This window comes from Bos javanicus, chromosome 9, assembly GCF_032452875.1.
Source record: "Bos javanicus breed banteng chromosome 9, ARS-OSU_banteng_1.0, whole genome shotgun sequence".
Taxonomy (NCBI): domain Eukaryota; kingdom Metazoa; phylum Chordata; class Mammalia; order Artiodactyla; family Bovidae; genus Bos; species Bos javanicus.
Genome location: NC_083876.1, coordinates 80,173,031 through 80,200,140, shown reverse-complemented (window position 1 = coordinate 80,200,140; position 27,110 = coordinate 80,173,031). Strand labels below are relative to the sequence as shown.

Genomic DNA, 27,110 nt, shown 5'->3' with positions numbered 1-27,110 from the left:
CTTTCAGTACCCTCCTCCCGTCTTTACCTACTACTTTTGAATCTCTTCTACTCCCTTCTATAAAATAAAAGAGGTATGTATCTCTTTTCTATGACTGAATATATGAAGAGTGGTATTCCTTCTTTTAAACATTTCTTTTAACCAAGCAATATAAGGATCATATCTTGTTTCCAGGTCCTATTTGCCACTTCTTCCATAGAGTTGAAGCACATAATAATTGTTTTTAATTGTGACAGCGCTCATCTAAAGTGTAACTGGTATATTTTATTGGCTCTTCTACTAAAATTATGATCTAGTGTGTATGTGTTTAACCTCAGAAAAAAGGTTGATAACATTTGTATATGCATGAGAAGTTTGCCAATGAAGTGCTAACCATAGTAAACTATTAATCCATAACTTGTCTTAAAATAATTTGGAAGAATAGAGAAATGAAATACTAAAGAATCTTACCAGGAATGGACATTTTACATACGTCTCCATGTCTGTCTATCTATCTAATACCTGCCTACCTATCTAATCATAGCTCAACATGACCCTCACTTAGCTTAGTAATAATAACCTGTAAGCTTCCAAGAATAAATATCTAATGTCAAGGATGATTTTTTTCTAAAAATAGTCTGAAAAACCACTGGATTAGAAACAATAATGTTCAAATTTTCCAAGTGTTTGTTACAAGTAGGCGACGGAGGTTTGGAAAATATTTTTAAGGAACTCTTCTGTAGGCCTATAAACGACGAAAAATCAGTCTTTACTTTGTTAGTAACGTGAAAGATAATTTTGCCTCATATTTAGGAAGGAATTTTAAATAACTTGGGGATATTTAACAAGATCTGTGAACACAATTTTCTGAAAACTTGTTAGTTTTATTGAATATTAATGTTTCATTGCAGAGTGGTTTCTTATGAATCCAATAACCTAGAAGTAAAGCTTAAAAAATGAAAAATCTCTCTTTACTTTATTCCATTGTTTACAAAATATACTGTGTGAACTGCTGATTTCTAGGAAATACAAGCATAAGTTGTAATACTACATTTTCAGGAACTGTTTGAGGAAATATTTTTCTTTTATTTCAAAGAAGATACTGAGGCACAAAAACTCAATTAAAATTAAAGCAAAAACAAATTTCTGAGATGGTTATCTCTATGTCTCTATTTTAATAGTAACAACAATTGCCTCCCTTGTAGAGGCCATTACTGATTCCAATTGCAACAAAGCGATTTGCGCAAAATCTCCAAACTTGGTGTCCTATCTTTCATGTTATTATCATTTAGATCTTTGTTTTAAAATCACACTAATTACTTGGAAGTTTCTGTGAGGTAAAATAGCAGTACAATATTATGACCACTGTTTTTTGTTCTTTAAGGGCAAACCAATCATTGACGAGGGCACACGTAGCAGTTTCATATGATAGAAACAATTTTCAAACCTTCTTAATGAGTGAAAAAAGCAATCTTCTATCATCTAACATTCCAGTTACATGTGCATATCATGAGACGACTGTTTCCTGTTTCCCGTGGCCATAGTCCTGGAGAGTCAGACTGGAAAAGCAGGGTCAGAACTGGGAACACTGCCCCTGACACATCTGGTCTGGAGGACTCACATGCTCCCTTTCGCCTGTGGAAGCTCTTGGTGGGAATGACGCTTTCTGGGTTAGGGGATGGCTGGGTGCTTGTGTGCAGATGCCAGATAGCTGGAAGGAGTGGGTGTCAGTGCCAGCATTCTGAGGCTGAAGTTCTCCTTTTGTCTTTTAACTTTTAGTTCAGTGGCCATGGGGTCGCCAATCGCAGGAAGTCCCTGGATGCCTCAAGTTGTTGTTCCCTGTAAATAGCTGTATCTGTAGAATCTTGGCCTATTTCTATCTTGGATGAGTTCGTCTCAGAGTGTGAATGGCTCAGTGATTTATTATTTTTTATCTGAGAGATGCCATGCTTTAGTTTAGGTCGTATTGCCAGTGCACAATTTTGTTTTTTTTTAGCACTTGAACTTGATTTTCTTTTCAAAAGAGGTGCTCTTTGGTTTGTTACTATGGATATGGTTTAAATATATAAATATATATGTATAATTATAGAAGCTATAATATTGTTGTTGTTGTTGCTCAGTTGCTAAGTCATGTCCAAATTTTTGTGACTTGGTGAACTGCAGCACACCAGGCTACCCTGTCCTTCACTATCTCCCGGAGTTTGCTCAAACTCTTGTCCATTGAGTTGATGATGCCAGCCAACCATCTCATTCTCTGTTGTCCCCTTCTCCTCCTGTCTTCAGTCTTTTCCAGCTTCAGGGTCTTTTCCAATGAGTCAGCTCTTCGCATCAGGTGGTCAAATACTGGAGCTTCAGCTTCAGCATCAGTCCTTCCAATGAATATTCAGGGTTGATTTCCTTTAGGATTGACTGGTTTGATCTCCTTGCTGTCCAAGGGACTCTCAAGAGCCTTCTTCAACACCACAGTTCAAAAGCATATATATATATATATATACATATAAAATTATACCTTATATATATACTATAATTTAATATGAAGAAAGTGAAAGTGTTAGTCCCTCAACAGTGTCTGACTCCTTGTGATCCCATGGACTCTAGCCCACCAGGCTCCTCTGTCCGTGGAATTCTCCAAGCAAGAATACTGGACTGGGTAACCATCCCCTTCTTCAAGGGATCTTCCCAACCCAGGGATTAACTGGATCTCCCATATTGCCAGCAGATTCTTTACCTTCTAAGCCAGTAGGGTAGCCTGATTTTATATGTATATATACATATACATTTGGAGAAGGAAATGGCAACCTACTCCAGTGTTCTTGCCTGGAGAATCCCAGGGATGGGGGAGCCTGGTGGGCTGCCATCTGTGGGGTCGCACAGAGTCAGACACGACTGAAGCGACTTAGCAGTAGCAGCATACATAGACATACATACATACATATATATCTTGAAGGACCCCATCACTATTCCCTCAGTGTTTAATCAGTCATGCTCTTTGGCTTTGATGAAGCTTTCAATTTTGAAAATGGTGGAGCTTGTCAAGAGTCATTTAAGTGCCAGAAAATGGTTGATTTGAGGCAAGAACAAAGTTTAGAAAGAAAATAAATCTAGCATTCGCTTAATAATTTGCCCTTTGCAGCAACAGAATCTTATCTGACCACCCACATTCATCTGGCTGCTGACGTGGTTCTTGCTTCAATTGCAGAAGCTATTTTTGCACCTTTTGTGTCTTTTGAGGAACCGAGTGGGCCTACGTGCTTATAATGATTCATGTTGCAAAGTGCACAGGGTGTCCTGAAGTGATATGCAAAGAGGAGGAGAAAATTAAAGCTAACTGCTTCCTTTAAGCATTTTGAACAGTCACATGAAATGGTACTGGATTAAGGCACATTTTAACTCTCATGTCTTGATGCTTTAGTCCTTTCTATGAGACATAACTTGTCTGGAAGAAAGAGCAATGTTTTTAAAAATGAACAAATATACAGTGGATATCTATAGATATGTAGTACTATTTTATATGGGTCTTTTATACTGGGAGATAAACCATCTAAAGATGGTGACTGATTAATCTATTTGGATTATGTACTTTGACTGATCTTCTATGCATTTTTTTTGGATCAGGCTTGAATAAATTAATTCTAAGTATGAGAAAGTTCCTTTCTTCGTTACTTTCCAGAGTTTGTTATGTCTCAGGATTTAACTTTGGTTGGTTTTGGCTTCCTATTTCAGAAATTAATTTTAGCATGGAACATAACATTGCTGAAATAAACTATAGAAAAGAATTTTCTATGAGGTTATCTGAGTCTTCATCCTGGGGAGTTTAGTTGCTGATGCACCAAAGAAGTTTAGTGGGAATCGGCTTTAAGTCAGATTTGTATCATGGATTGCAGTGGCATAATTTCTAGTTCCAATACATTGATTTAACTCTAGCATTATTTTCCACGTTGCTTCCACGTTTACTGTAACAGAATATTCTCTTTTAATGCAAGAACTTATTCAAAAGATGTGAAAAGACAGGAAATTTTTTCTTGAAAGAAAAAAAGTCTTGAAGGATCCAGTTCCAAATTTTCTTTTCTCAAGGAGAGCATTTCTATGAGTAGTGTGTTGGTTAAATTGACTACAAGGTTCATCATTTTTAAAAGATCTTATTGTTTATTTTTTAGATTCCCAGAAGTTGTGCATGTGTTCCTGTGGAGGGAGTTGGCATCGTTGAAAGCAAAGACGGCTGTGATGCACTTTTTTGATATGAGGATAACAGGTTAATAGCTGACATTTATTATTTTATTCTATGAGTTTTACATTTAACTTGAAGAGAACTTTTAACTTACTGTGCATCCACCCATATGTGAATTGACTATCATCCAGTCTGGGAAGAAACAATGTATATGCTATTTAGTGAGTGAAGGTTTTGTTTTGTTTTTCATAATAGCCCAGTTTTAATTATAATTTGCTTAATTGAAGCAGCTTCATTTAAGAGAATTTCTTTCTGGCAGAATTTATTTTCATACAAAATTCTGCATAGTAAAACCTAATAACTTTTGTTATAGAATATGAAAACATTCCACCAGGAGAGCAAAATCACAATTGTAAAAAATTTGCAAAAAGCTTGTGACAAAATATTAAAATTAGTAAGCTGTAGTCATAAGTCATAAAAACTTTGGACAGATATGCAAACTGTACAACTGTCTGCAGTCATTGTAACCAACATGCAAAAAATACTGTTCAGTTTTCCATTAGGTTTGAAATGTCCAGTTAAATTTTAATGTATGTCAAACTAGATGGTGATCATCTCAATCTCTTTACTTTTTCTCCAGAAGTTCTCTTAATTGCTTGGCAAGGTTTTATATAGTATACAGTACCTTCCTCATATTGGCTACTTGCTCCTTTTAAGGAGAACTAAGGTTGTGATGGGAATTTTGACTAATAAAAGAAGCATTTATAATGAATTTGGCTCTCAGAAAGGTGCCCTTTTTTAATCATCCTGTGGAAATAAGTCTGTATTCAGCTGGACTCTGGCACTGCTCTTGGTTTTTTGGTAGATCCTTTTTTCCTTCATCCGGTACTCATAGGTGGTATGACTTGTGGGTCCGTCTGTGTTAAAGCAGCAGTGCTCTGAGATGCTCGTGTATTTCTTAAACTATTTTGCAGTTGATCTATGACATTTTGAAAGCAAATACATGGAAATGGCCTCTAAATTTTTGTCCAGTAATTATTATCAGAAGACATCTGTTTTATTTACAAGTGTAATTCCACCAATGCCTCAAAAAAGACCAAGTCACCATTTTAGTTTTTAAAAAATGTTCTATTATTAAAATATTGGAAGTAGAGAAGTAGTGTTTATAACCTGTCATTTTATACCATTATTATTTAGGATGTTATTATTTAATGCTCACTTGACTTTTGCCACCACTCAAGTAATGATTAATTTCCTGAGGTAAAGTTTTTTTCTAAGATACTGTTTTTCTAAGCAAAAGATCCCAGATTGACAACCCTGGGTACTGTAGGCCTTTATTCGTCTACAGAGCTGGGCTGCCCGGCTGCCAATCCCACCCAGCTGTTATCCTGAAGAGACCTCTGTGGAGGTCTACACGGGAGGCTGTTTCTGTGCCTTTCCTCGCAGGGCCTGTCTGAGGAAATTATTTAACTGGGTGCCAAATTTATTTGAGTGGGACTGAAGCATGGCCAAAGGAGTGGGCACACTTTTAGAAAAATGGCAACTCTTCCAAGTAATATCATTTTCTTTTCTTTTGCTCAATTACTTTAGTTCTGTTACCACTGAGACAGCATGCAGAAGGTAGTGTCTTTTTCAATATTACTCCACTCAGAAAAATGCACGGAGCCTGCAAGACAATGCCTGTCTTTCTTTACTAACCGAAGGACTCCTATGGGCTAGAGCACTATCCACAGGAAACCCCAAAGTCATATCCTCCTGCAAATTATCCTACTCCTTTCAGAGCACTCAAAGGCATGAGGGAAAAATTTCAATGTGAATGTGAAGCTGTGTTTGGAATACTGTTCCTTTGTTGGCGGTGGGTGCCAAAAGTGAATTTGCGTGGGTTTGGTTACCATAAAAAGAAACCTCAGAGAACGAAATGATAACCAGCTATTTTCTTTCCATGTGAGGATTGCTCTAATATTGCATTTTTAACACATCAATTGATTGGGGAAATTGGAGATATACTTTTAACACATAATTAGAGAATTTGAAAAATGAAATCCATCTATACAATCATTGAGAAGTAATGTAGCTATAATTAACTATATTACTACTGATCTTCATAGCTCCAAGTAGATTTCTATTGAGAAAATTATACTAAAATTACAGATATATACAATGATACATTTGATGGTTTATAATAATATTCTGAGATACAAAGAAGATATTTCTCTATCTTATAAGAATTTTCATACATTTAATTAATACAACACAAGCTCAAGAATTTCTACCATTGTTGGTAGAAGTAGATGGCTAAGTAAAAGTATCCTTTAAAAGTATCACCAAAAAAAGACAAATGTCATTATTAAACTTTGAAAGCCTTATGGATTTTCAAGTGAATTTATTTTCCTAAGTGTAAGTTCAGGAGAGCAGCAAAGAGACTTTGAAGTCCAGAAAGACGTGCCATGTACGTCCAGGAATAGATCTATGGTGCAAACCATTTGCACTGCAGAATTTTTTCAGTCTCCAAGATAAAGCAATCGAAGACAAGAGATTAACGAAAAGAGTCCAAATGATTCATGAATAGGATCAGTAAATTCCCAAAGGATCCGTCACTCCTGTTTTCTCCCATCTACCTTTCAATGTGCCTCAGAAACTCCAAGAAGGAAAGTGGTTTTATGGATAGCAGTTAGTTGAAGGCTGTCCAAGGATGGGTTAGAGAGTTATATCCTCATATATGTTTAAAATCTCATGTAAACAGTACATGTGAAATAGGAGTGATTTCCAGTTCCCTAATAATAGTCTAATTACACAAAATTGTGTAATAGTCCCTAATAAGCTTGTAACTGAAGTGAAAAGTTAGACATTATAGTTCAAAGGAATGTAGACCAGAAGATGTCCCAAGTCCTACTGGGATCTTCAGTTCAGGCAGAAGGACAGAACCTCTTCTTGGACAGAAGTAGGGAGAATGATACTAGGTTTATCTAATTTATGATAAAATGGTACGACATCTTGCGTGGGTTTACCTTAGAAATTTAAAAGGAGGAGGTTTTCCTGACTGATTCAAGGAAGTCTGGTGGCTCAATGGTAAAGAATCTGCCTGCGGTGCCAGAGACCCAGGTTCGACCCCTGGGGGAAGATCCCCTGGAATAGGACATGGCAACCTACTCCAGTATTTATGCCTGGAGAATTCTGTGGACAGAGGAGCCTTGTGGGCTATAGCCCATGGATCACAAAGAGTCAGACATGACTGAGCAACTAACTTTCCTGACTGAAGCTATTTACATAATTGAGTCAATGTGTTTTTTACTGGGATCAAAGTTGTGATTTTTAAAACATTTTCTGAATAATAAATGCTATTGGAATATAGGATGTTCTTCTATTAGTATCAGCAAGATTGTTTTTTAAAAATAAAAAGTAGGTGTGACTTTTTCTGATTTGTCCTTTAAAATTTAAACCCATCGATAATTAAATAACTATTCCAGATAATATTTTTCTGACCATTAATGTATTATTTCTGATCTACTTTTGAATTTTGTGTAAATCACTTTTCTTCATCTTCTGGTCTGTTCTTTAATAGAAAAATATTATTACGTTTCCTTGAATTTTATTTGGTGCTTTTATTTTTATATGTCCTTAGTGGATAAGAATTGTATATAGCTAGTTTAAGATTTCAATTCAGTTCAGTTCAGTTGCTCAGTCGTGTCCGACTCTCTGCGACCCCATGAATCGCAGCACGCCAGGCCTCCCTGTCCATCACCAACTCCCAGAGTCCACCCAAACCCATGTCCATTGAATCGGTGATGCCATCCAACCATCTCATCCTCTGTCGTCCTCTTCTCCTCCTGCCCTCAATCTTTCCCAGCATCAGGGTCTTTTCCAGCATCAGGGTCTTTTCCAATGAGTCAACTCTTCGCATGAGGTGGCCAAAGTACTGGAGTTTCAGCTTTAGCATCATTCCTTCCAAAGAAATCCCAGGGCTGATCTCCTTCAGAATGGACTGGTTGGATCTCCTTGCAGTCCAAGGGACTCTCAAGAGTCTTCTCCAACACCACAGTTCAAAAGCATCAATTCTTCGGCGCTCAGCCTTCTTCACAGTCCAACTCTCACATCCATACATGACCACAGGAAAAACCATAGCCTTGACTAGACGAACCTTTGTTGGCAACGTAATGTCTCTGCTTTTGAATATGCTATCTAGGTTGGTCATAACTTTCCTTCCAAGGAGTAAGCGTCTTTTAATTTCATGGCTGCAGCCAACATCTGCAGTGATTTTGGAGCCCCTAAAAATAAAGTCTGACACTGTTTCCACTGTTTCCCCATCTATTTCCCATGATAAATGTAATTCTTTACTGTAAACCACAAAAGTTAAATCTGATTTTAAAAGTTATTGTTTCATTGCTACACAAAAATACTATATTGTATTTAATTATTAAATATAGTATCCCAGTCCTGTTTTTCATAAAATTTTATGTATGTGTTTAACTTCAAGTCCATGTTTTAAGCAAAATTATATATTCTGTGAAAACTGAGAAGTGGCAAGTGACCATATGCCTAATTTTCACTTGTGAGGTTCTTATTAATACTTTCTTAAAAGTAATGCTTTTCAAGGAACAAAGTCAAACAGTTGTATGTCATGAGACTTAATCATGGTCTCACAAGGGGCTGTCTTCATTAATACTTCAATATACAGATTTTAACATTGTTTAAATTGTGGATTTGTTTGAAATCCATACAGAACTCATATATTCTCTCAGGACTATGAAAAATTCAAGCACTGAAAGTATCAGAGTCAAGTGAAAATACTTAGAAGAAAGCGTTACTGCAGATGTATTTTTTCTGTTATGTTCAGTTGCTAAGTTGTGTCTGACTCTTTTTTCGACCCCATGGACTGAGTCTGGTGGCTTCTCTGTACATGGGATTTCCCAGGCAAGAATCCTGCAGTGGGTTACCATTTCCTTCTCAAGGGGATCTTCCTCTCCCAGGGGTCAAACCCACATCTCCTGCATTGGCAGACAGATTCTTTACCACTGAGCCACCAGGGAAGCCCATGTTTTATTTTACATTGTAATAAAACTTAACAGTTGAGCTGGGAGTAGGGGATGCTGGTTGGGAAGGTGAGAACCCCTTATGCTTGGCAGTCAGCCAAACGTGGATTTGATTCTGGTTCTGATCCTAAGTATGGAAGACAGTCTTAACCATTGGGCCACTTGTGGAGTCCCCAGAAGGACTTCTTGATTACAGATATTTTGCTTCAGATACCTGGGGGCTTCTGATTTCTCATCCAAAAGATTTATTTATTCCATGTTTCTCCCCCTTTTCCAAGTATACCTATTATCTCACAGTAGCGTTCTATATTAGGGACCAAATTGGTCATGGAAATAAAATCAGTGTTTGAATTTTAGTTTGGGAAATTACAGTACATTTACACAGTGGCATCTTTTTTAACAAATATTTTATTTAAAATGTGAACATCCATGAGTACATGCTAAATCACTTCAGTCGTGTCTGACTCTGTGACCCCCATGGACTGTAGCTGCCAGGCCTCTCTATCCATGGACATTCTCTGGGAAAGAACACCGGAGTGGGTTGCTAAGCCCTCCTCCAGGGGATCTTCCCAAATCAGGAATCGAACCCAAGTCTCTTATGTCTCCTGCATTGGACATACTCATGGTGAAAAAAAAAAAAAAGAAATAAAGAAAAATAAAGATTACCAGAAGTCATAAGGTTAAAGGTAGAAATCCCTTCCTTCGTCCCTTCTTTTGACTCCCTGGCTCCACTTCTGTGATTTAACTAATATAAAAGCTGTTTGGCATCCTTACAGAAATTTTCTGTTTATTGCCTGTTTCTCTTTTACACAAATGGGATTATAAAATACATTCTAGGGCCCAATAAACTATTTTACATCCAATGTTACTACCTTCTGGATGAGCTTTTATATTAGTACTTATAGATACACTTAATTTTCTTTAAGTGGCTGAGTCTTATGACTGAGCCTTAATTGACCTAAGTAATCCTTGTACACACATCTTTGTGCTCTTGTGTACATCTGTAAGGACACATTTCAAGAAATGGAATTCCTGGACCAAAGAATATGAGCTTTCTTTCTACTATAAATACTGCTATATTGCCTATTAAGGAAACACATCAGATATCATCATAATTGATACAATTGAACATTGAAGTTCTCAAAATTCTTTGTGTACTACATTGGCCATTCCCTTATGGAAACTGAGTATTCACTTAATATCTAATAGTTTCTAAGTCGTCAAGTTTTCCTGAGCCATTTATAGTCATCTGGAAGACTTTTTCACCTTGCTGTCATGCAAATTTCCTAAAAAGGATATTTATTTAAAAAATTTTTAAATCTACAGGTTAAATTTTAAAAACCCACTCTTAACTTTTTATTATCTAAGGAATTAAAGCCAAGCCTTTCTGTCAAAAGTCTAAGTTGTTTTAATATGTTAATCTTATATTTTAGAAAATATGACTGAAGTTTAAAAAATTTTTTTCTCCTTGAGTTATCCTTAGGCATAGTGACAATCAATATTATGTTTACTACTTTAGTATTTTCTAAAGCAGTTACTTGCTGTATTTTTTAGAGCACATAATATGGTGGTGTTTGCTGTTCAGTCGCTCAGTCATGTCCAACTCTTTGTGACCCCATGGACTGCACCACACCAGGTTTCCCTGTCCTTCAGCATCGCCCAGAGTTTGCTCAAACTCGTGTCCGTTGAGTTGGTGATGCTATTCAACCATCTCATCCCGTCATTCCCTTTTCCTCCTGCCTTCAGTTTTTCCCAGCAGCAGGGTCTTTTCCAATGAGTAGGCCCTTCCCATCAGGTGGCAAGAGTATTGAAGCTTCAGCTTCAGCATCAGTCCTTCCAGTGATTTTTCATTCAGGGTTGATTTCCTTTAGGATTGACTGGTTTGATCTCCTTCCTGTCCAAGGGATTCTCAAGAGTCTTCTCCAACACCACAGTTCAAAGGCATCAATTCTTCCATGCTCAGCTTTCTTTATGGTCCGACTCTCACATCAGTACATGACTACTGGGAAAACCATAGATTTGACTCTACAGACTTTTGTCAGCAAAGTAATGTCTCTGCTTTTTAATATGCTGACTAGGTTTGTCATAGCCTTTCTTTCAAGGAGCAAGCATCTTTTAATTTCATGGCTGCAGTCACACATTGATTTTGGAGCCCAAGAAAATAAAGTTTGTCAGTGTTTCCATTGTTTCCCCATCTATCTGCCATGAAGTGATAAGACCAGATGCCATGATCTTCGTTTTTTGAATGTTGAGTTTTAAGCCAACTTTTTTACTCTCCTCTTTCACTTTCATCAAAAAGCTCTTTAGTTTCTCTTCACTTTCTGCCATAAGGGTGGTATCATCTGCATGTCTGAGGTCACTGATATTTCTCCCGGCAATCTTGATTCAAGCTTATGCTTCAGACAGCGTGGCATTCCATATGATGTACTCTGCATATAAGTTAAATAAACAGGATGATAATATACAGTCTTTATATACCCTGTTCCCAATTTGGAACCAGTCTGTTATTCCATGTCAGGTTCCTAATGTTGCTTCTTGAGCTGCATACAGGTTTCTCAGGAGGCAGATAAGGTGGTCTGGTATTCCCATCTCTTTAAAAATTTTCCACAGTTTTCTGTGATCCACACAGTCAAAGGAATAAGCGTAGTCAATGAAGCAGAAGTAGATGTTTTTCTGGAACTCTCTTGCTTTTTTTTTATGATCCAATAGATGTTGGCAATTTGATCTCTGGTTCCTCTGCCTTTTCTAAATCCAGCTTGTACATCTGGAAATTCTGAGTTCATGTACTGTTGAGGCCTAGCTTGGAGGATTTTGAGCATGACCTTGCTAGCATGTGAAACGAGTGCAATCGTGTGGTAGTTTGAACATTTTTTGGCATTGCATTTCTTTGGGATTGGAATGAAAACAGCTTTTCCAGTTCTGTGACCACTGCTGAGTTTTCCAAATTTGCTGGCATATTGAGTGCAGCATTTTCACAGCATCATCATTTAGGACTTGAAATAGCTCAGCTGGAATTCCATCACTAGCTTTGTTCATAGTGATGCTTCCTAAGGCCCACTTGACTTTGTAGTCCAGAATGTCTGGCTCTAGGTGAGTAATCAAACCATTGTGGTTATCTGGGTCCTTAAGATATTTTTTGTATAGTTCTTCTGTGTATTCTTACCACTTCTTCTTAATATCTTCTGCTTCTGTTAGATCTATACTGTTTCTGTCCGCTATTGTGTCCATCTTTACATGAAATAATCCCTTGGTATCTCTGATTTTCTTGAGAGATCTCTAGTCTTTCCCATTTTATTGTTTTCTTCTATTTCTTTGCATTGATCACTTAGGAAGGCTTTCTTATCTCTCCTTACTATTCTTTGGAACTCTGCATTCAGATGGGTATATCTTTCCTTTTCTCCTTTGCCTTTCACTTCTCTTCCTTTCTCAGCTATTTGTAAGGTCTCCTCAGACAACCATTTTGCCTTTTTAGCATTTCTTTTTCCTGGGGATGGTTTTGATTACCACCTCCTGTACAATGTTTTGAACCTCCATCCATAGCTCTTCAGGCACTGTGTTGATCAGATCTAATCCCTTGAATCTGTTTGGCACTTTCACTGTATAATTGTAAGGGATTTGATTTAAGTCACACTTGAATGACTTCGTGGTTTTCTCTACTTTCTTCAATTAAGTCTGCATTTTGCAATAAGGAGTTCATGATCTGAGCCACAGTAAACTCCCAGTCTTGTTTTTGCTAACTGTATAGAGCTTCTTCATCTTCAAGAATATAATCAGTCTGATATCGGTATTGAACATCTGATGATGTTCATGTGTAAAGTTGTCTATTGTGTTGTTGCAAGAGGATGTTTGCTATGACCAATGTGTTCTTTTGGCAAAACTCTGTTAGCCTTTGCCCTGCTTCATTTTGTACTCCAAGGCCAAACTTGCCTTACTCCAGGTATCTCCTGACTTCCTACTTTTGCATTCCAGTCCACTATGATGAAAAAGACATTTTTTTTTTTTTTTTTGGTGTTAGTTCTAGAAGGTCTTATAACCTTCTAGATCAGATCAGATCAGATCAGTCGCTCAGTCGTGTCCGACTCTTTGCGACCCCATGAATCGCAGCACGCCAGGCCTCCCTGTCCATACCAACTCCCGGAGTTCACTCAAACTCACGTCCATCGAGTCAATGATGCCATCCAGTCATCTCATCCTCTGTCGTCCCCTTCTCCTCTTGCCCCCAATCCCTCCCAGCATCAGAGTCTTTTCCAATGAGTCAACTCTTCGCATGAGGTGGCCAAAATACTGGAGTTTCAGCTTTAGCATCATTCCTTCCAAAGAAATCCCAGGGCTGTTCTCCTTCAGAATGGACTGGTTGGATCTCCTTGCAGTCCAAGGGACTCTCAAGAGTCTTCTCCAACACCACAGTTCAAAAGCATCAATTCTTCGGTGCTCAGCCTTCTTCACAGTCCAGCTCTCACATCCATACATGACCACAGGAAAAACCATAGCCTTGACTAGACGAACCTTTGTTGGCAACGTAATGTCTCTGCTTTTGAATATGCTATCTAGGTTGGTCATAACTTTCCTTCCAAGGAGTAAGCGTCTTTTAATTTCATGGCTGCAGTCACCATCTGCAGTGATTTTGGAGCCCAAAAAAATAAAGTCTGACACTGTTTCCACTGTTTCCCCATCTATTTCCCATGAAGTGATGGAACTGGATGCTATGATGTTCGTTTTCTGAATGTTGAGTTTTAAGCCCACTTTTTCATTCTCTACTTCCACTTTCATCAAGAGGCTTTTGAGTTCCTCTTCACTTTCTGCCATAAGGGTGGTGTCATCTGCATATCTGAGGTTATTGATATTTCTCCCGGCAATCTTGATTCCAGCTTGTGTTTCTTCCAGTCCAGTGTTTCTCCTGATGTACTCTGCATAGAAGTTAAATAAACAGGGTGACAATATACAGCCTTGACGAACTCCTTTTCCTATTTGGAACCAGTCTGTTGTTCCATGTCTAGTTCTAACTGTTGCTTCCTGACCTGCATACAAATTTCTCAAGAGGTCTCTTCATAGAACTGTTCAACTTCAGCTTCTTTGGCGTTAGTGGTTGGGCATAGACTTCGATTACTATGATATCAAATGGTTTACCTTAGAAATGAACCAAGATCATTCTTTCATTTTAAGACTGCAAAGACATTACTTTGCCAACAAAGGTCCGTCTAGTCAAAGCTATGGTTTTTCCAGTAGCAGTATGGATATGAGAGTTGGACTCTAAAGAAAGCTGAGCACCGAAGAATTGATGCTTTTGAACTGTGGTGTTGGAGAAGACTCTTGAGAGTCCTTTGGACTGCAAGGAGATACAACCAGTCCATCCTAAAGGAAATCAGTCCTGAATATTCATTGGAAAGACTGATGCTGAAGCTGTAACTCCAATACATTGGCCACCTGATGCGAAGAACTGACTCATTTGAAAAGACCCTGATGCCGGGAAAGATGGCTGGATGTCATCACTGACTTGATGGACATGAGTTTGAGTAAACTCTGGGAATTGGCGATAGACAGGGAGGCCTGGCATGCTGCAGTCCATAGTGTCACGGAGAGTTGTACACGACTGAGTGACTGAACTGAACTGAACTGCATTTTGGACTCTTGTTGACTATGAGGGCTACTCCATTTCTTCTATGGAATTCTTGCCCACAGTAATAGATATAATGGTGATCTGAATTAAATTTGCCGATTCCCATCCATTTTAGTTCACTGATTCCTAAAATGTCGGTGTTCACTCTTGCCATCTCCTTACATCTCATAACATTGTGAGATCTACATATAATGAATTTTAAATTGACATTTGTAATCGGCAGTATTGTAGCTTAATGGAACAATATTTCCTAACTGTATTTATTTTCTACCCAGGAAGCGACAAGACAATCATGCCCATGAGAACTCTAAACCATTCAGGTAAACATTATATTTTTTAACTTTCCCCAAAATATATTTTGTCATCCATATTATGAAGATTTTATAACTATTTTATTTAGATGCACTTTTCTGCCTTTTCCAAAGCTCTGTGACAATCTTTAATTCTTGCAGCCAGCCTTAGTCTAATCAATGTTTTTAAGCTATAAAATATACTTATATTTTATGTTAACATTATATATAATACATATAACATTTTATGTTAACATTGTATTATATACTTGTAAATTATATCATATTATACATTTAACAAATCTAAATAGAGAAATATGTAGTACACTTAGCATGTAAGTCATAAAACTTGGTTAGCAACAGCTCTAAATTTATTTTAATGAAGACTTTTAAAATTTTTATGATTTTATAAGTACATATCAAAAGTTTTCCTTTAAATGATCTTATTTTATCAAGATTAAGGAGGGTTTAAAAGGGTGACCAAAAGTTAGGAGATTTATGCTTATGACAATATTAAATTTGTAATTAATAACCTTTAATTGTGGAATTAGTGTAACAGATATAAAAAGGATTTCTTGGAATAAACATATTTTCACTGTATCTAATTTCAGGCTGTATATTTAGGGTTGGTTTTAGTTTCTTACTTGATATCTGTTATTGACAATCTCTTTGTGTTTTATTCTGTTTTCTTTCAGACCATTTTGTCTTAGTGAAACTGACGGTTGAACTTTGCTCTAGTTGATGGGCAAAATTTCTCCTAGACTATTCATCATCCCAATTTCATCCTAGTTGAAAATATTCAAATGCCATAAGAAATCTTTATAGATTTGCACTTAGCTTTTGGATGGACATTTCTACAATGGAGAGAACTGTGTTATAGCCCCGGTCCAAGGACATTACCATCAAATGCCCACAGACTACGGGGTGGGTGTGGAAGGTTCTAAAGAAAAGGAGAACTCAGCAAGTTTGCAGACACCCTGGAACATGGAAGCAAGCAAGCTTTGAAAGGGACAGTTTGAAGACACTCCATGAGTCTGCACGGCTTTCAAGCAAACTAGCACTTGAGACCTTGTGTGACAAAATGGACACTGGGGACACAGCTCTAGGACAAAAAGCTACCTCAAGGTCTGGAGAAACTGATAAAGCATCAGGTAGATGGAGACAGGAACAATCGGCTGTTATTAAGATGAGCACTTTTGGCAGTCAAGAAGGACAGCGGCAACCACAAATTGATCCTGAGCATATCGGAAACACAGCATCAGCACAACTCTTTGGTTCTGGGAAACTGGCCTCACCTAGTGAAGTGGTCCAGCAAGTGACAGAGAAGCAATACCCACCACACCGTCCAAGTCCTTATTCATGCCAACATTCACTCTCTTTCCCTCAGCACTCATTGCCACAGGGGGTCATGCACAGCAACAAGCCACACCAGAGCCTCGAAGGCCCTCCGTGGCTTTTCCCTGGCCCTTTGCCATCTGTTGCCTCTGAGGACCTATTTTCCTTTCCTATACACAGCCACAGTGGTGGTTATCCTAGAAAAAAGATTTCAAGTCTGAACCCTGCTTATAGCCAATACTCCCAGAAAAGTATCGAACAGTCCGAAGATGCTCACAAAAAAGAGCACAAACCCAAAAAGCCCGGCAAGTACATTTGCCCTTACTGCAGCAGGGCATGTGCCAAACCCAGCGTACTGAAAAAACACATCAGGTCCCATACCGGTGAGCGGCCATATCCATGTATACCTTGTGGTTTCTCTTTTAAGACGAAGAGCAATTTGTACAAGCACAGGAAGTCACATGCCCATGCAATTAAGGCAGGATTAGTCCCTTTCACAGAGTCAGCTGTATCAAAATTGGATCTAGAGGCCGGTTTTATTGATGTAGAAGCAGAAATACATTCGGACGGTGAACAGAGTACAGACACAGATGAGGAGAGTTCTTTGTTTGTCGAGGCTTCTGACAAAATGAGTCCTGGCCCACCCATTCCATTGGAAATGGCCAGCAGAGGGGGCTATCACGGGTCATTGGAAGAATCGCTGGGAGGTCCAATGAAGGTGCCGATTTTGATTATCCCCAAAAGCGGAATTCCTTTACCTAATGAAAGCTCTCAGTATATTGGCTCTGATATGTTACCAAATCCGACTTTAAGTACTAAGGCCGATGACTCTCACACAGTTAAACAGAAACTTGCACTAAGACTGTCAGAGAAAAAAGGACAAGATTCTGAGCCATCTCTGAACCTTCTGAGCCCGCACAGTAAAGGAAGCACTGACTCTGGTTACTTTTCCCGCTCAGAAAGTGCAGAGCAGCAGATCAGCCCTCCAAACACAAACGCGAAGTCTTATGAAGAAATCATCTTTGGAAAATACTGTCGGCTTAGTCCGAGAAATACACTCAGTGTTACAACCACAAGTCAGGAGCGCGCCACGATGGGTAGGAAGGGCACCATGGACTCATTACCTCACGTCAACACCAGGTTAGATGTCAAGATGTTTGAAGATCCTGTTTCACAGCTGATCCCAAGCAAGGCGGAAATTGACCCCAGTCAGACAGGCATGCTAAAATCCACCAAATTCAACAGTGAGTCAAGACAATCCCAGACGATTCCATCGTCTATCAGGAATGAAGGAAAACTTTATCCAGCCAATTTCCAAGGCAGCAACCCAGTTCTCCTCGAAGCTCCAGTTGACTCTTCACCCCTTATTCGAAGCAACTCAATGCCAACTTCTTCAGCAACTAACTTAAGTCTTCCTCCTTCTTTGAGAGGAAGTCACTCATTTGATGAGCGGATGACTGGCTCGGATGATGTGTTCTACCCAGGAACAGTAGGCATACCACCTCAGCGCATGTTAAGGAGACAAGCGGCTTTTGAGCTGCCTTCAGTCCAGGAGGGGCACCTGGAAGGAGACCACCATGGCAGGATGTCCAAAAGCATCACAGGTCCATCTTTGAAGGAAAAGAAATTGATTCCTGGAGACAGGGTCGGCTATGACTATGACGTCTGCCGCAAACCCTATAAGAAGTGGGAGGACTCTGAGACGATGAAGCAAAGCTACAGGGATGCTTCCTGCATCAGCCCCTTAAAACATGGCGGGGAGTATTTCATGGATCCCTCGGCCCCATCCCAGGGCGTGCCAACCATGTTTGGAACCACTTGCGAAACTCGAAAACGCCGGAAAGAAAAGAGCGTGGGGGACGAGGAGGACACCCCCATGATCTGCAGCAGCACGCCCTTGGGCATCGCGACTGCAGATTACGAGTCCAAGCTGCAGATGCAGGAAGGCGCGAGGAGTGGGTTTGGCCTGGCTGGACAGGAAAACCCTTCTCATGGGCACTCTGAGCGCTTTGACCTGTGTCGACCCCCGCTGCAATCTGGGAGTCCCTCTCTCGGGTTGGAGGAGTCACCCTTGTCGGCTGATCCGGACAAGCAATCGGATGGAGCGGGCAGGAAGCCTCCTGGAAATGTGATTTCTGTGATTCAGCACACCAACTCGCTGAGCCGCCCCAATTCCTTCGAGCGGTCCGAGTCCGCTGAACTCGCGGCCAGCGCCCAGGAGAAAGCCTCATCACCCTCCGAGACGTGCGACAGCGAGATCTCCGAAGCCCCGGTGAGCCCGGAGTGGGCCCCGCCCGGGGAGGGCGTAGAGGGCGCAGGGAAACCGTCCCCCGCGCCGCAAGTCCCGCCGCCGCCGCCGCCCTACCACGCGCCGCCCCGGCTGGTGCGCCAGCACAACATCCAGGTGCCGGAGATCCGTGTGACCGAGGAGCCGGACAAGCCGGAGAAAGAGAAGGAAACGCAGAGCAAAGAGCCAGAAAAGCCGGTGGAGGAGTTCCAGTGGCCCCAGAGAAGTGAGACCCTCTCCCAGCTCCCGGCCGAGAAGCTGCCGCCCAAAAAGAAGCGTCTGCGACTCGCGGACATGGAGCACTCCTCCGGGGAATCCAGCTTCGAGTCCACGGGCACCGGCCTCTCCCGCAGCCCCAGTCAAGAGAGTAACCTGTCCCACAGCTCCAGCTTCTCCATGTCTTTCGATCGAGAGGAGACCATGAAGCTTGTGGCTTCCAAGCCGGATGAGTTCGGAAAGCATTCGGAGTTCTTGACCGTCCCCGCCGGTTCCTACTCACTATCAGTCCCCGGCCACCACCATCACCAAAAGGAGATGCGACGCTGCTCATCTGAGCAGATGCCTTGTCCTCACCCCACGGAGGTCCCAGAAATTCGGAGCAAGTCATTTGATTATGGGAACCTGTCCCACGCGCCCGCAGCCGGGGCGTCGGCCGCCTCTGCGCTGTCCCCATCCCGGGAGAGGAAGAAGTGCTTTCTGGTGCGCCAGGCGTCCTTCAGCGGCTCTCCCGAGATCTCCCAGGGGGAGGCCGGCGTGGATCTGGGTGTCAAGCAGGAGCAGCTGGAGCATCTACACGCCAGCCTCAGGTCCACGTGGCCCCACAACGCATGCTCCGTGCTCCCTCCCCTCCCGGCGGAGGACCCAGGGAAGCAAGTCGTGGGTCCCTGCCCCCAGCTGAGCTCAGGCCCCCTCCACCTGGCCCAGCAGCAGATCCTGCACCTGGATAGTCAGGAATCTCTGAGAAATCCCTTGATACAACCGACATCCTATATTGCAAGCAAGCACTTGTCTGAACAGTCACATTTGTTTCCCAATCAGGAGGCTCTCCCGTTTTCTCCAATCCAGAGCGCCTTGTTTCAGTTCCAGTATCCTACCGTCTGTATGGTTCACTTACCAGCCCAGCAGCCCCCCTGGTGGCAGGCGCACTTTCCCCATCCCCTTGCTCAGCACGCTCCGAAGAGCTATGGCAAGCCTTCTTTCCAGGCAGAAGTTCACCCCAGCTACCCCTTGGAGCCCTTGGCCGAACACACTGGAAAGAAATCCGCTGATTACGCACACACGAAAGATCAAACCTACCCAGGTGGTTATTCAGGAACATCAGGGCTACCCTCAAAGAACCTCCTTCCAAAGTTTCCCTCTGGGGAGAGCACCAAGTCAACGGATACTCCCTCTGAGCAGGTTCTTCAGGAAGATTTCGCCTCAGCGAGCGCTGGGCCCTTGCAGTCCTTGCCGGGAACGGTGGTTCCTGTTAGGATCCAGACGCACGTCCCATCCTATGGGAGTGTCATGTACACAAGCATTTCTCAGATGCTTGGGCAGAACAGCCCTGCCATTGTCATATGCAAAGTCGATGAGAATGTGACCCAAAGAACCCTGGTAACCAACGCGGCCATGCAAGGGATAGGATTTAACATCGCCCAGGTGTTGGGGCAGCATGCAGGCTTGGAAAAATACCCCATCTGGAAAGTACCTCAGACTTTACCCCTTGGCTTGGAGTCCTCAATCCCCTTATGTTTACCTTCCACCTCTGACAGCGTGGCCACCCTGGGAGGCAGCAAACGTATGCTTTCTCCAGCCAGCAGCTTAGAACTCTTCATGGAAACAAAGCAGCAGAAACGAGTCAAGGAAGAAAAGATGTATGGACAGATCGTGGAGGAGCTCAGCGCCGTGGAGCTGACCAACTCAGACATCAAGAAGGATCTCTCCCGCCCCCAGAAACCCCAGCTGGTTCGACAGGGCTGTGCTTCTGAGCCAAAGGATGGCTTGGCGTCAGGGTCATCTTCCTTCTCCTCGCTGTCCCCCTCCTCATCTCAAGACCATCCCTCTTCCAGTGTGCCCTCAAGGGAGCCTGTCATGCCAGGCTCCCGAGCTTCCCCCCTGGGGCAGAAGTCATCCAGTGGGCAGTCAGAAAGCAAAGAGTCCTCAGATGAGTTGGACATTGATGAGACAGCCTCTGATATGAGCATGAGCCCTCAGACCTCCTCCTTACCACCTGGGGACAGTCAGCTCGAAGAGCAAGGAAAGGGCCAGAAGCTGCCTGCTGGTGTGCTGGTCCACAGGGCCTCAGGCCCAAGTGGGAAAGTGGTGAATTCAACTCTTCTTTTCACGGACATGGTAGATTTCCAGCAGATTCTTCAGTTCCCCAGTCTGCGGACAACAACAACTGTGAGTTGGTGCTTCTTGAATTATACAAAACCCAATTACGTGCAGCAGGCCACCTTCAAATCCTCGGTTTATGCTTCATGGTGCATTAGTTCCTGTAACCCAAACCCATCCGGATTGAACACCAAGACCACACTGGCTCTTCTGAGGTCCAAGCAAAAAATCACTGCAGAAATTTATACTCTGGCTGCAATGCACCGGCCTGGAACTGGCAAACTGACATCGTCAAGTGCTTGGAAGCAGTTTGCTCAGGTAACAAACTTTGTTTCTGAAAGTGTTCTGTGTTGTGGATTTGATTGCTAAGCAGAATAACGTAGTAAAGAATGTACGACCAAAAAGATACAAGTAAAGTGAAGGCCAAGGTGGGCAGAATCCTCCGTAGACAGGCCTTAACCACTGACGTGAACTTAGTTATGAGGGTCTTAGGACTGTCCCAAGCACAAAGCATCTCTCCGGCTAGGTGCTGTGAAATCCCACCTCAGGGGCTAATTCCTTAGAGTTCCTCCCTCTTCCAAACGACCTGGGTTAGTGACCTAGGAAATCAACTTTTTGGTGATGTGAGGAATTCAGGAAATTGTGAAATAAGGACATAGAACAAGGAGTGAGCACTAGAGAGGAAAGATCGGGAAGGTGTCAGTTACAAATTGGTGCTTGCCAAGGGCATTTACCATCTGCCTCTGCGGAGATTGCATCTGAACCTGTGCTTCTGTAGCTGTTGACCTTCGACATGCCCTGAAGGGTATTCAGGGTAGAGAGTGAAGCACTCTATACTCCAGGGAAACTGGTGGAACAGGTCTTTACATAGTTAGATATTTTTCAGGAACTGATTCCATGATTCCAGTCCTTATTGTTCAGTCACTCAGTTGTGTCCAATTCTCTGCAACTCCATGGACTGTAGCACACCAGGCTTCCCTGACCTTCACTCTCTCCTGGAGTTTGCTTAAACTTGTCCATTGACTCAGTGATGCTATCCAACCGTCTCATCCTCTGTCGCCCCCTTCTCCGGCCTTCAATCTTTCCTGGTATCAGGGTCTTTGCCAATGAGTAGTTTCCAATCCTTGCATCTCCTCATTTCTAGAAAAGTACTAAATCCCTTCATAGTGACATCAGCTCCTCGTGACCGGCAGAAAACCTTTTGTAAGAAGAGTGTTTGATGGCACTGAACTCCCCCTTCACCAAAATCTCATATATTGACCTTCCCCCACTACCACTGGGGCTTCCCTGGTGTCTCAGGCAGTAAAGAATCACCTGCAATGCAGGAGACCCGGGTTTGATCCCTGGGCCAAAGATCCCCTGGAGAAGGGAATGGCAACACACTCCTATATTCTTGCCTGGAGAATGCCATGGACAAAGAGGCCTGGTGGGCTACAGTCCATGGGTTCACAAAGAGTTGGACACAACTGAGCAACTAACACACACATACACTAACTCTTTGGAGCAGTTTCTCAGGGCTATCTAAAGTGCTGTCTCCCAGGTTGCAGTTCTCAGTCAGTCAGTCAGTTCAGTTGCTCAGTCGTGTCTGACTCTTTGTCACCCCATGAATCGCAGCACACCAGGCCTCCCTGTCCATCACCAACTCCTGGAGTTCACTCAGACTCATGTCCATCGAGTCAGTGGTGCCATTCAGCCATCTCATTTTCTGTCGTCCCCTTCTCCTTCTGCCCCCAATCCCTCCCAGCATCAGAATCGTTTCCAACGAGTCAACTCTTTCTCATTTTGCCTCAAATTAAACTCAACTCACAACTCTCATGGTATGCATCTTTTTTCAGTCAACAAAGGAGACTGCAGGATGTCAGAATTGAACTCTGCAAACTTCTGGGGAAGGAGTTGTTCCCATTGACTATACTTTTTACTATAATTTATTTTATATTTAAAATACATATTTTTTTCTCTCAACTCATTTTTCCAAGGATTAGTGGGTTTGCTTCTGCATGAACAATTATTGCCTTACATGTAAAATTATAAAAATATTAATAAGGGCAATTTTGGAATTTATGCTAATAAAAAAGTAAATGGAGGATTTATAAATATAAAATCTATAAAATATACAGTATATTTCAGTTACCATTTCTTTTTAATAACTTTTGAGAATATTTTTGAAATGCATAGAGATTGCTTGACTTGCTACTTCCAAAATACAGCACTTATTTTTAACATTTTTATTAGTGTTGCACAGTATATGTGCTAATGGGGTCTTGTTTTTAAAAGAATGTTGAATTTATTCTGTAGAAACTGTCATTCTTTTTTGATTTTATCCCCCTTGTCCCTTCTTTTATGTAGCCACCCTATGGCCTTTTAGTATGGAATTTAGGTTAATTTTCAGAGACCATGAAAGAGTGGAATATGTGGGCTTCCTCTCTGTTTTAGGGAATGCATACAAAATGATTCTCTCTTTTTCCTGCAGATGAAACCTGATGCGACCTTTTTATTTGGCAGCAAACTAGAAAGGAAACTAGTGGGAAGTATCCTAAAGGAAAGAGGGAAAGGAGATATTCATGGAGATAAGGATATTGGATCCAAGCAAACTGAGCCTATTCGAATTAAAATCTTTGAAGGAGGGTAAGGAAACATAAGTGCAAATGTCAACTATTCTATTAGACATCAGAGTTAATGGTCCTGAGTGTCTGTGTGGAAAATATCATATCTCCTCTGGTCTGAAGCATAAAGCAAATTCTTTTTCTATACACATTTCTGAAGTCTGTTTGGTAACAGATAATGAGTTTATGCCCATGCTTTCATGACTTGCTTTTAATAAAAATGTCTTATTGTATATGGTTTAAACCTCTGCCTTAAATTTTCATACCTCTAATTTAAATTGCTGGACTTTTGATGTCATCTAAGTGTGTTCATTCTTTAGTATTATTTTTACAAGCACTTGTGTTACTAATGGACATATTTTTATTTTGCATTGCAAAAATGAAATCTTGCACACTCATGTGTGCACTTGGAATCTAGTTGGTTTTATTGCTTTTATTATTACCTGAACTCCAGATGTATGGGATTTCACCAGTTCCTGCACTGCCCTCTTTCTCTTCCAGGACCCAAGCCAGAGCACCGTCTTGCATTTAGTTGTCATGTTTCCCCAGCCTCCTCTGATCTGTGATAGTTTCTCTGTCTTTAGGAATTTCTTTTTAAGAATTCTGAGTTGCAGAAACTCAAATGATAAGGTTCAATGACTTTGTTATCTAGCTAGTTAAGAAAAATTACACATGTGTGTAATGTGAAGTTTTAGATTTTGATAGAAAAGTATCTTCAATCCAGTCACATTGGAGAAAAAGCCCAGATATTTGCTTTAAAATTTTTAAAATTTAAAGGACATCAACCACATTTGGGGATTGTGATGTAATAACCTTATCTCTACAACAGATCTAATTTACAACTTTCCATGAGCATGAATTTATTCTAATTATATTTAAAGGACAAAGTAATGTTATCTGTTTGACTCTAAATTGTTAGTTCAGTTCAGTCCCTCAGTCGTGTCTGACTCTCTGCGATCCCATGAATCACAGCACACCAGGCCTCCGGGCCATCACCAACTCCCGGAGTTCACTCAAACTCATGTCCATCGAGTCGGTGATGCCATCCAGCCATCTCATCCTCTGTCATCCCCTTCTGCTCCTGCCCCCCAATCCCTCCCAGTATCAGAGTCTTTTCCAATGAGGCAACTCTTCGCAGGAGGTGGCCAAAGTACTGGAGTTTCAGCTTTAGCATCATTCCTTCCAAAGAAATCCCAGGGCTGTTCTCCTTCAGAATGGACTGGTTGGATCTCCTTGCAGTCCAAGGGACTCTCAAGAGTCTTCTCCAACACCACAGTTCAAAAGCATCGATTCTTTGGCACTCAGCTTTCTTCACAGCCCAACTCTCACACCCATACATGACCACTGGAAAAACCATAGCCTTGACTAGACGGACCTTTGTTGGCAAAGTAATGTCTCTGCTTTTGAATATGCTATCTAGGTTGGTCATAACTTTCCTTCCAAGGAGTAAGCGTCTTTTAATTTCATGGCTGCAGTCACCATCTGTAGTGATTTTGGAGCCCAAAAAAATAAAGTCTGACACTGTTTCCACTGTTTCCCCATCTATATCCCAAGAAGTGATGGGACCAGATGCCATGATCTTCGTTTTCTGAATGTTGAGCTTTAAGCCAACTTTTTCACTCTCCTCTTTCACTTTCACCAAGAGGCTTTTGAGTTCCTCTTCGCTTTCTGCCGTAAGGGTGGTGTCATCTGCCTATCTGAGGCTATTGATATTTCTCCCGGAAATCTTGATTGCAGCTTGTGCTTCTTCCAGCCCAGTGTTTCTCATGATGTACTCTGCATATAAGTTAAATAAGCAGGAGGACAATATACAGCCTTGACGAACTCCTTTTCCTATTTGAAACCAGTCTGTTGTTCCATGTCCAGTTCTAACTGTTGCTTCCTGACCTGCATATAGGTTTCTCAAGAGGCCAGTCAGGTGGTCTGGTATTCTCATCTTTTTCAGAATTTTCCACATTTTTTGTGATCCACACAATCAAAGGCTTTGGCATAGTCAATAAAGCAGAAATAGATGTTTTTCTGGAACTCTCTTGCTTTTTCCATGATCCAGCAAATGTTGGCAATTTGATCTCTGGTTCCTCTGCCTTTCTAAAACCAGCTTGAACATCTGGAAGTTCACAGTTCAAGTATTGCTGAAGCCTGGCTTGGAGAATTTTGAGAATTACTTTACTAGCGTGTGAGATGAGTGCAATTGTGCTGTAGTTTGAGCATTCTTTGGCATTGCCTTTCTTTGGGATCGTTATGAAAACTGACCTTTTCCAGTCCTGTGGCCACTGCTGAGTTTTCCAAATTTGCTGGCATATTGAGTGCAGCACTTTCACAGCATCATCTTTCAGGATTTGAAATAGCTCAACTGGAATTCCATCACCTCCACTAGCTTTGAAGGCCCACTTGACTTCACATTCCAGGATGTCTGGCTCTAGGTCAGTGATCACACCATCGTGATTATCTGGGTCATGAAGATCTTTTTTGTACAGTTCTTCTGTGTATTCTTGCCACCTCTTCTTAATATCTTCTGCTTCTGTTAGGTCCATACCATTTCTGTCCTTTATCGAGCCCATCTTTGCATGAAATGTTCCCTTGGTATCTCTAATTTTCTTGAAGAGATCTCTAGTCTTTCCTATTCTGTTGTTTTCCTCTATTTCTTTGCATTGATCACTGAGGAAGGCTTTCTTATCTCTCCTTGCTATTCTTTGGAACTCTGCATTCAGATGCTTATACCTTTCCTTTTCTCCTTTGCTTTTCTCTTCTCTTCTTTTCACAGCTATTTGTAAGGCCTCCCCAGACAGCCATTTTGCTTTTTTGCATTTCTTTTCCATGGGGATGGTCTTGATCCCTGTCTCCTGTACAATGTCACAAACCTCTCTCCATAGCTCATCAGGCACTCTATCTATCAGATCTATTCCCTTAAATGTATTTCTCACTTCCACTGTATAATCATAAGGAATTTGATTTAGGTCATACCTGAATGGTCTAGTGGTTTTCCCTACTTTCTTCAATTTAAGTCTGAATTTGGCAATAAGGAGTTCATGATCTGAGCCACAGTCAGCTCCCGGTCTTGTTTTTGCTGACTGTATAGAGCTTCTCCATCTTTGGCTGCAAAGAATATGATCAGTCTGATTTCGGTGTTGACCATGTGGTGATGTCCATGTGTAGAGTCTTCTCTTGTGTTGTTGGAAGAGGGTGTTTGCTATGACCAGTGTGTTCTCTTGGCAAAACTCTATTAGCCTCTGCCCTGCTTCATTCTGTACTCCAAGGCCAAATTTGCCTGTTACCCCAGGTGTTTCTTGACCTCCTACTTTTGCATTCCAGTCCCCTATAATGAAAAGGACATCTTTTTTGGGTGTTAGTTCTAAAAGGTCTTGTAGGTCTTCATAGAACCGTTCAACTTCAGCTTCTTCAGCATTACTGGTTGGGGCATAGACTTGGATTACTGTGATATTGAATGGTTTGCCTTGGAAACGAACAGAGATCATTCTGTTGTT

The 27,110-nt window shown here is 41.3% G+C and overlaps 1 protein-coding gene across 9 annotated transcripts in view; it reads left to right on the top strand.

The window, feature by feature from the left end:
• Positions 1-27,110, top strand: part of HIVEP2 (HIVEP zinc finger 2) — a 218,403-nt gene that overhangs the window by 171,768 nt on the left and 19,525 nt on the right. For 8 of the 9 annotated variants that reach the window (XM_061428157.1, XM_061428158.1, XM_061428160.1 and 5 more), the window contains 4 exons: positions 4,137-4,231; positions 15,070-15,114; positions 15,780-21,340; positions 23,493-23,647. In XM_061428157.1, coding sequence (XP_061284141.1) covers positions 16,166-21,340; positions 23,493-23,647 — 5,330 coding nt within the window. In that variant the 5' untranslated portion in view covers positions 4,137-4,231; positions 15,070-15,114; positions 15,780-16,165. The remainder of the gene's footprint in view (positions 1-4,136; positions 4,232-15,069; positions 15,115-15,779; positions 21,341-23,492; positions 23,648-27,110) is intronic. The other variant, XM_061428164.1, reaches the window with a different exon arrangement.